The 11,311-nt window shown below is 28.7% G+C and overlaps 1 protein-coding gene across 1 annotated transcript; it reads left to right on the forward strand.

The window, feature by feature from the left end:
* The first annotated feature begins 443 nt into the window (after positions 1 to 443).
* On the forward strand, positions 444 to 4,662 carry LOC124489787 (uncharacterized). Its single transcript, XM_075730339.1, has 6 exons — positions 444 to 2,027; positions 2,092 to 2,871; positions 2,929 to 3,336; positions 3,397 to 3,721; positions 3,840 to 4,028; positions 4,135 to 4,662. The coding sequence occupies exons 1-6, from the start codon at positions 1,452 to 1,454 to the stop codon at positions 4,260 to 4,262; spliced, it is 2,406 nt and encodes an 801-aa protein (XP_075586454.1). The 5' UTR covers positions 444 to 1,451; the 3' UTR covers positions 4,263 to 4,662.
* Positions 4,663 to 11,311: the final 6,649 nt, after the last annotated feature.

An 11,311-nucleotide genomic window follows, 5' to 3' on the forward strand; every position in this document is an offset into this window, starting at 1 on the left:
AATGTTGAAATTGATAAATGGAAAATCAAAATTGAAATCTAGCCCATCAAACCGAAGATAGGGCCAGACTTTTTAACCGAATGGAAAGAAAAAATGAAATTTCATTTTTTCAAAAAGTTGGCACAAATGTCAAGAAAAAATTTTAGTCCACTGGAATTTGTATTTCGTTGAAAAAAGTCAAAAAGAATCTTTCACATGACATTTAAATCCAAAAAAAAAAACATTCGAAATTCTTAATCCCCCATTGCATATCGCGCGATCTATTGATTAGAATACGAAATATCAGTAATGATAACGGTCATAGAATATATATATATGTGTGTGTGTGGTATGGATCATTCATTAAATCTGACTAAATGAATGTAGTAGTAGCATAAGAAACAATTGTGTAACAATAATCAAATGGATATATATAGTTTGGGCGACATGGTCGATTCCAAAACAACAACAACAAAAACAGCAGCAGCAGCAGCAGCAGAAGAAGAAAAAAAAAGATTCGGATTTGAATGAATTGAATATTTTATTCCCATTGAGAACTGAACTGAATATGAATTAGTTGTTTATCTTTTGTGTCGGTGTTGGTGTTGGTGTTGTATGCATGTATGTGTGTATGTGTGTGTGGGTTTACATTTGCTTTTGTTTGATTTTTAATTCATAAAAATTTATATATATTGAACAAAATCATCCACACATTGCGATGTCAACAACTTGATTTTTTTTCTTGTCTGCCAATATTTTTCACATCTGTAATTGTGTGCGATGGTGTTGGCGAATTGTGGCCGCAATTTGATTTGTGATGATATATTTTTGTCTATATATTCAAAAATATTAAAATTGGAGAATCATCAATTTGGATTTGGATTTTAGTTCTTTCGAAGAAAATAAAGAAGAAATATATTGTATGTTTTCCTGATGAAAATCCTGATGACCAGAATATTATTTAATTGGTGATCACATGAAAATTGGTTCATCAAAATAATTGTAATCGTTGATGATCCAGAATAAAAAAATTGATTTAGAAGATGATGGCTACGATAATAAACTAATGATGATATATATACTACTACAGTTATAATGAAGATCCAAAATAAATAAACAATAAACGTCGATAATCGTTGTTGTTGTTGTTGTTGTAACCGAGCAAAATAAACAAAAAAATAGTCCCCTTTTTTCGTTATTTATTCAATTACCTTGACAACAAACAAACAAACCAACTGCAAGGCCGACGCCGACGCTGCATTGCCGTAGAAATTTTGTTTCTCTGCCTCTTTTTTTTCTAGATTCAGAAAACTAATATTTTTTTTGTATGTACAGCAACAAAAAGAAGAATCATTTATGATTTTCATCACATTCAAATTCAAATTAAAATTAATTAATTAATTAACAAACAACGCGCTACTGGTAGTTGGTGAGAAAGAAAACAAAAACAACAACAACAACAACAACAAAAAATGTCAATAAATTATGAATATTGTTATAAACATCAATTACGATCAAAAAATAATAATTTATCCAATCCTTATGAACCACCGGATGATTTACAATTCCATCATCATCATCATCATAATCACCATAATCATCATTCACCACAACAACAACAACAATCGATGAATGGTAATAATGAAATTCATATCATTTCGGATGGAATTGATAGACCATTACCATTATTATTATCATCATCATCATCATCATCGATGATCGATGACAATACATCTATTCATCATCAACAACAGCAACATAATCATTATGATCATTGTCCAACTACAATGACAACTATGGTTAAATCATCATCATCACAGTCATTCCATCCATTAAGTGATAATAATCATCTTCATCATACAATATCGAATAATAATAGTAATAATAAGACAACAACAACAACAACATCAAAATTACAACGTCTTAAAAAACGTCTTTCATCACATTTTGAATGTTTTAGCCTTTCATCATCATCTAATAATGGTAACCTGAATCAGGAACATCATTATCATCGTACAATTTCATCAGAATTTAGTGATAATAATCAGGTAATCTTTTATTCTGTTTTGATGATTTTGAATTTAATTAAATTTATAATTCAATTTTTTTCAGAATAATGTTGAAATAATTAAATTTACAACATTGGATGATGTTGTATTGGAACAACAACATACACATTCGAAACCACAGCAACAGCATTTATCACATTATGAACATAATCATCCTATTGATAATAATAATGATGATGATGATGATTATTATTGTGATGATAATGGCAATGAACAAAAGATAAAAAATGGTAATAAAACATTTGTACATAATCATCATGTTTTTGGTGATATATCATCATCATCAACAACAACAACAACAACAACACCACCAGTAACAGCAACAACAATGACAAAATTAGGACCAGCACCTAAACCACCACCAAGATCAACATCAATCTATCATTTACAACATCTACAACAACATCAACTACAACGATTAATACCGGATCATTTGGAAACATTATTGGAACATTCAAGTTTAAATGATGATCAACCTCAACAACAACCACATCAACCACCTTCATCATCATCGAATCTATTTAAACATGTTATCATGCGAGATAAAACAAATAAAATGAAGGCAAATAAATTACGACCCAAATCAGATATTTATGATTTGCATAGTCATCATCAGCAACAGCATTTGGAACATAATCATCCAACTGATCCATCATCATTGGATCATAATCAACAATCATCAATATCTAATGAACAGAATAATTCAGTAGATCATCATCATGGTGGTGGTACTAGTGGTCGACCTGTATCAATGTATTTTGGTGGTGAACATGGCCGTCCAGTAAAACATTCGATCTCAAGATTTAGCGCCTATGAAATATCGGTATTTTTTTTTGATTTTATTGAATTTGTTTCTATTGATTTTCATTTTTATTTGCAGTGTTCGAATGGTTTTGGTCGATTAGATTCATATTTAAAATTAGATCAACTTGGTGAAGGATCATATGCCACCGTTTATAAAGGTTTTAGTAATGTTTTAAATCGTGTTGTTGCATTAAAAGAGATACGATTACAAGCGGAAGAAGGTGCACCATTTACAGCCATACGTGAAGCATCATTACTTCGTGAACTTAAACATGCTAATATTGTTACATTACACGATATTGTTCATACACGACAAACATTAATTCTTGTATTTGAATATGTGGATACTGATCTAAGTCAATATCTGGAACGTCATCCTGGTGGTCTGAATGCGAATAATGTTCGTCTTTTTATGTTTCAATTATTACGTGGTCTTTCTTATTGCCATGAACGCCGTATACTACATCGTGATCTTAAGCCACAGGTAATTAATTAAGTTTTTTTTTGAATTGATTTGAAAATTTGTAATTTGTAATTGAAATAGAATCTACTAATATCGGAACAAGGTGAATTAAAATTGGCCGATTTTGGTCTTGCACGTGCCAAATCGATACCATCACATACGTATTCGAATGAAGTGGTTACATTATGGTATCGACCACCTGATGTATTGCTTGGTTCCAGAAATTATTCCACATCATTAGATATGTGGGGAGTTGGCTGTATATTTATCGAAATGATATGTGGTTCACCTGCATTTCCTGGCGTAAAAGATCCAACCGATCAATTAGATAAAATATTTCGTGTATTTGGTACACCACAGAAATCATATTGGGAAGAATATCAATCAATTATGACATTTAATTGTTGTAAGTATTATTATTATGATCACGCAATTTAATTATACGTTTGATAATTGATTTTTTTTGTATTGGTTTTTTCCAATTTGGTGATCAATCATCATTTTCTAAATCATATCTCAATAAGTAAAAAATACCACGTATCAATCTCAACCATTGGGACGTTGTTTTCCAAAATTATTGTCGATAGCCAATGCTGAAACATTGGCCCTTAAATGTTTAGCATTAGAACCAAGAGAAAGGATCTCATCAAAAGATGCAATGCATCATGAATTTTTTGCTGATTTATCAGCTAAACTATATCAATTGCCTGATCGTAAGTATTATAAATGGCCTATGTCATGCAATGACTAAGTAATTTCCTTGTACTAAATGATTTTAAATTGTCTTTATTTTTTTTTAATTTTTTTTTTGTTATAAAGATGTGCCTGTGATCTATGTACCCGGTTGTTCATTATTTCAGGAAAATCATAATTTTCCATCAAGTGTCATGAAAATTGCATCAAAAATGAAAGGTGGTGGTGGTGGTGCTTTAAAATTTCATCCTTGAATAGTCACCAAAAAATAAAGGATGATTCATCATAATCATCGGCTGAAAATCTATATAAAATATCTGATCGATCATTCGAATTTAATTGATGACACACACACATTTACACATCACCACCACCATTGTAGTACAATAATTAATCTGGTCATTATTACATTTCTAATTTAAAATATTTTTTTTTTTTATAATACACAAACAACGACTGATCGACCACCATCACCACCCATTTGTATGAATGGAGAAGAAGAAAAAAAATTTAGTATTTTTTCATTTTAAATTCAATGAAAATTTAATGTACTGTCAAAAAAACAAAGACACCTACACACACACACACACACATACACACACAAATCAAATAAATTATGATTCAATTTGATGAATAAAGTAATTATGTGTAATATATGAATTTTGACAAATTTTTTTTTTATTTTCATTTTACATTTATTTTATTCAAAGCAATGCAAAGTGTTGCTGTAAATTTAATTTTTTTCTCCTATGAAAATGAATTCATGATGAAAATGTTTCCATGAGATTACGTGTAAGAAACGGAAAAAAAAGAAAAAGAAAATGAATCTTAAGTGTGATGTGAAAATGAAATCAGAATACAAAATCAATTACACACACACATATATACATTATATATTTGTTTCAAGTATCCGTTATTTGAATTTGAACAACCAATTGATTGTTTAATGTAGCGATTTTATTTTTATTTTTTTTATGTGAGTCTGAACAATGTAATTATCAAGTATATTCATTCGGTAATGTAATATATATTCTTTTGAATGTATAATGATTTTCAATTTGAATTATCATCATTATTATTCAATTGATTTTGTTTAATATACGACGATATGCGCCTTGTATTCGAGAATGTTGTTGTTGTTGTGATTTTTTTTGTTTCAATCAAAAATTGAGAATATTAGTTTACTTATTTGTTCGGTTTTATTCGGATTGAATTTCCTTGATATTTTTTTTTTCGTTTTGTTTAGTTTTGTTTGATTCAAAATCAAACTACAAAGTTTCGACGTTTTTTTTCCTTCTTCTTCTTCTTCGTCTTTTTCGGTTTTTTTTCTGTTGTTTGTTTGTACATCAGGAAACGTGATAAGAATTTTATTTTATTTTGTCAATTTGTACCAAGTTAGAATAATTTTTTTTTCGTTTCGTTTTGTTTTGTTTTGTTTCGTTTCGTTTCGTTTCGTTTCATTTCTATCGTAAAGTCCATTCATTATTTAAACTTGACTTTATTCATGAATGAAATGATAGAAAAAAAAATGTACGATTACCCACAATAATAGAATATAATAGTTAAAACGGAAGTGTGTCTATATTCACATACACACACACACACACAAACAAAAATCAGATATCAGTGAATATAGTCATTGAATGATCGATCGGTCCAGGCTTCAGGGTCCATTTGGCTTGAAATAAAATACGTTTGTTATGGAAACCACATCTAATGATGATATATATTATTTCCGGAAAATTCCAACAAAAAAAGAATTTCAAAGAAATTCCAAAATCAACGTACAATGTCGACGGCCATAGGATTTATTCTTTCATATAACCGGGAAAGAAATGTCATTATTGTTTCCAAGTGTTGATGTGTGTGTGTGTGCGTGTGCCATACTTCTGTGTATAGTAGTATGGATTTGGAAAGAAAAATTATTGATTTGAAATTTGGAAAAAAAATCAATATCCAATTGATTTCAAGTTTATATTATTCATAAATATCATTACATTCTATTATTATTTTGTTGTATATTTGCAGAGAAAAAAAGAAAGAATTTCGTCATAAAAAAAAATAGAAAACGAAAAAGAATTTAAAGTTGAATTTTGTTCCAATTCCACTTATATTCGTAACATTCGAATTTTTTTTTCTTTCTGGATCATTTGTTATTCGATTGTTATACACATATATTATCGATAGTGGTGGAAGATGAATACAAACTTTTCCAACATAAATATGTAAAGGAATTTAGATAAAAAAAAATTTAAACGACTTTTTTTTCAGGAGAAAAAAATTTAGGACAAGTTTTTTTCAGATTCAAATTTTTACATGCATCTGTCAATAACAACAACAACAACAACCGGTAATGCAACTGTTGTTATTGTTGAAAAAAAAGTGAAATTTACTTATTTATTTTCTAAACACAAAAGAAACGTTTGATTTGTTTGATCAAGTTTACCGTTTGTTTGTATTGAATATGTTTGTGAGTGTTTTTTATTGGAGAAAACCAAATTGAAAGATCCAGAAACAACGTTCGAAGAAATTGTTGTTGTTGTTGTTGTTGTTGCCATCCAAGAACTTGATTTTATTCAACACTTTTTTTGAATTGTACATAGTTTCTAGTGCACATTTTTCTTTCATTGACAAAAGATTCTATGTTTGTTGTTGTTGTTGTTGCTGTTATTCTTCAAACATAACAACAAAGAAATTTGCTTTCTTTTGTGTATCCAAAAGGTGGTGATACGGAAGGTTTTGCTATTCGATAATTTTGAAATCGATCCATTTTAGTTTCTTTAACAATGAAATTCCGTTTTTTCTCATTGAGATGGAATGGGAGGAAATTTGCCGAAATCTCAATCAATATACAATGACAACAACAACAACAACAACAACCAGAACAATATAGCAGACGTATATATATGTTCGGCAAAAGTAAGTCGACCTGTTTTTGATTTGCGTTTTTTGAAATTAGCTAGATTTTTTTTTCGTTCATTTGAAAATGGTATTAATTTTCAAGACGTTCTCGCATATATACACAGGTCTTACATAATCTTTTTTTTTCTTTGCCAGTTTGATGATGAATGGGATAAATTTATTTGAAAAATAAACCAAAAAAAAAGAGAAAAAAAAATTTATGATGTTGTCTCTATTGGGACCTGATGATGAGAATCATAATGATGACAAACGTCAAATTGAAATTGTAATGAAAAGAAAAGAAAGAAAGAAAGAAAGAAAGTAATTTGGAAAAAAAGACAAAACGTAAATGGAAACAGGATGAAAGATGAACAAAAAAAATGAGAGAAAGAATCAAGCCAATTTTCTTATTCTTTGAAAAAAAACATGAAATCAAGAGAAAAACATACACAGACACACATTTATATATAGAAACTGAAAATGCCGCTTCATCCGTTGTTTTTTTTTTTGCCGTAGTCGTCGTCGTCATCGTCGTCGTCATTCAATCATCATCATTTGCCAAAAAAAAATGATAATAATTTTGTGGTTTGCTGCAAAAAAAAACATACACATAACGAACATAAGAACGAAAAATCAATTTACCGATCATCATTATCATTGTTAATGTGAAATTGTGGTTTTTTTCTCGCATTCACTTACACACATGAAGAGAGAAAGAGATCGAACAATTCTTTGTCATTGATAATGTCTTTTTTTTTATTTCCACACATTGAGAATAATAATCAATGATTGAGGGTTTTTTTTGTTGCCTGTTGTATGATGGTGGTGGTTTTATTTTTTATTTTTTTTTATTTTTTGATGAAGAAAAGGAAGAATGTACAAAATCATCATCATCATCATATTTAATAAATTCCGTGAAAATTCGGAAACGGAAATTCATTTCGATTATAATTATTAATGTGTGTGTGTGTGTAAATGAATTTGATTATTCCGATTGGTAAATAAAATAATGAAAACATCATCAAATGAATGAATCGGATGAGAAAGAGTAAAAAAAAATATCCATTATAATTTACATACATTACATCAGCATTTGAAAAAAAATTCTGTATTTCTCACTTGAACACACATACACATATGCACGCCATTTTTAAATTAAAATAAATATATCAAACAATTGCATGAACGAATAATGAATATTTCAGGCATATTAAACACACCAGCAAACAGCCGGTGATTGAGTTGGAAAAAAGTATCAATAATAGAAATATCATGTGTGTGTGTGTGGGTTTGAAATTTTTAAATCGATTCGATTCAAAAACTCACCAGAATATTTATTGATTCTGAACACAGGAATATATGAATGATGCCCACACACACACAATGGACGCAAAGGTATTATCGAAATCGATTCAATCAATAAATTCATTATCGATTTGTTGTTGTAGTTGATTAGGATTCGTTCACGCATGAAAACAACAACAAAATAATCAATCAAATGATTGTAATGAATTTTTTTCTCTCTTTCTCTCTCTCTCGCTATTTATAACGACAAAAAGGTGTAGCCTGTGCCTCATATATATATATATAAATAACCCGGCAACATTTAAATTGAAAAAAATTTCTATCCCTTTAATTATAAATCGATTGTAAAACGGTGTTAATGGTCTCTCTCTCTATCTCTTTTTCTCTTTCCTCATGTGTTTGTCTGTATATTCTATACAGACGGAAAAAGTTTAATTTAATCTATTATTTGTTTGTTTGTTTGAATTGTTGTTTTGTAGGGAAGAAAACAAAACAAAACAAAAAAAATTTCTATCGATTTTTTTTTCCTTTTTATTGGGAATTGGCAAAAACAAATTAATATCCTTTACGGGTTTTTCGATCTCTCATATACAATCAATATTGTCCGGGTAACCATCACCATCATCATCATCCGGTAACTATACTACCCATATATATAACCACATTTAACTATTTGTTCATCATTTTCTTTTTCACAATTCTAACAATTGTCACCATTTGGTATTCAAACGAGTTTATTGTCGTTGTAGTTGTTGTTGTCGTTGTTGTTGTTGTTGTTATTCTATTCATTACTCATCATCGTTATTTAGCGATGGTGAATAATGGATGGAGGCTAGGAAAAAAAATTCGAGTTTCCAGTAACAACAACAACAAGTAATAAAAAAAATTCACACCATTTTCAAAGTCCAATTTTTTTTTGTTTTTTTTTTGCTGATCACACACACACACACACACAAGAAAAACAACAATTTTCTTTTTGTATTCGTCAATTTTTATTATTATTGTTATGGCTATTTTGATCATTCATTCATTTTTACAGCATCATACATTCTTTAATTTAGAGAATAAACGAATGAAAGAATTCATAAAATTAAATTTAAGAGTAAATTCTGTTGTTGTTGTTGTTGTCGTTTTGTTCCTGCTGTTCGAACCAGATCGACAAATACATGATATATTAGCTTAAGGAACTGAATCCTATGGTTCCACCGGGAATGTAATGTGTGTCATTTTTTTTGTGTCATTTCATAATGATGAAATTAATTAATAAATTTTTTCTTGTCATTGCGTATTCTAAAACAAAAAAAAGCACAGACTTTTTTAATAATGACCAAAAAAAAGTGGTAATTCATAGACGTGTTTCATAATATAAATTTTTCAAGAAAAAAACAAAAAAAAATTCTACTAAATGGTTATTGTCTGTCTGTTTGTTTGTTTGTTTGTTTGTCTGCGAACAGAAACAACAAACAAACAGACGAACAATAACAAATAATGGGATAGAGTTGTATGATATTAAAATTTATGGTTTACCCAACAACAACAACAACAACAACAAACAAAACAGAAAAAAACTTCAATTTCAACTGTTCATCGGTAATCCAAATGCAAATTACCATTTACGAGAATAATCAACAAATAAAAAACGGAAATGGAAATGGAAATGAATACTGCTACTGCCACTACTACCCCCACTGACAACAAACAAACAAATAGCAGTTGTATAAAGATCTAGAAACAACAACAACAACAACAAAAAATTAAAATCATCATTATCATCAAATGGATTTCAGCAGTATAAAGAATCATACAAAAAATAATCAATATGTCAGGTAGATTTTTTTCGTTTGTCTATTTCTGTTTTATTTGTTCATTTGTTGTTCATGTTGTTTCAGATTAAATTCTCATTATTATTACGATAATAACAACAGAATAACATAATGGAAATGATATAAAATGAATTTTAATGAAAAAAAATCATTCATCCTCTTCTTCTTTTCATTCTACGAAAAAAATAGTATTAAAAAATACAATGCTGATACTGATGATGATGATGATGACGATGATGCTGATAATGAAATCTCGACGAAATGAAATAGAAACAAAAAAAAAATTCTCTCTCTCTCTCTCTCTCTTGCACTCTAGCTCATTTTTTACCCTGGATACAGTGGAAAAGGAAAAAAAAAAGATAAACAATTCTCCTTTTTTTCCGTTAAAATTCAATTTATATATTATGGTTGTTGTCATTGTTGTCGTTTATCTTGAACCAAAAGAATTTATTACAATCACTATCTGTATTTCTGTGTGATTAAATGTATGTTTTCTATAGACTAAATTTTGATTATTTAGCCATCTAATAGTTAGCCTAATCAGTATCACTATAGGATTATTTTTTTTTCTATTCTATTATTCTTTACTATTGTGAAATGTGAAAAAAAAACAATGTTCATTCAATAATTATCAATGATCATCATCATATTGAAATGATAAATATTTAGGCCAACGACATTACACAATGAATTAGTGCCGTTGTCAGGATTGTATTGATCATCGTTTTTGAAAAACGTATTTTTTTCCTCACTATTCTGGGATGTTTTATTATTTTTCGATTTACGTCACACAGATGAAGAAAAAAAAATGAAAAAATTGATTCTGTATGTATTCTTCTTGGGCTTGAATAATGAAATTAGAAATTCTAACTTTCAAAAACAAAACAAATAAAAATAATTTTCCATGTTTTCACAGTTGTTGTTGATGATAATTATGATTATCATTATTCTATGCAAATGAGACAGAAAAATATCCGTTTTTTTTTGTTTGTTTTTTTATTTGTAAAAATTTCAATTTCTTAAAAAAAATCCTAGGTCTCGGTTGTTTTTGTGTTTTTTTTTTCATCACACAGTGTGTGTGTGTGCGTCTGTTTTCATTTAAGATTTTTTTTTTCTTCACATTTTCTTTTCTGGCTTAGTTGACTATGGTTCATTATTTGTTTGTTTTGTTGTTTTTTTCATGTTGTTCTTGTTGTTGTTCAATTCAATTCTTTTTTTTGGGCTAATTTAAATGTTAAAAGTCTATATATGGTATATGTAATAATCCGATTCCG

This window comes from Dermatophagoides farinae, chromosome 4 (assembly GCF_024713945.1).
Source record: "Dermatophagoides farinae isolate YC_2012a chromosome 4, ASM2471394v1, whole genome shotgun sequence".
Classification (NCBI taxonomy): domain Eukaryota; kingdom Metazoa; phylum Arthropoda; class Arachnida; order Sarcoptiformes; family Pyroglyphidae; genus Dermatophagoides; species Dermatophagoides farinae.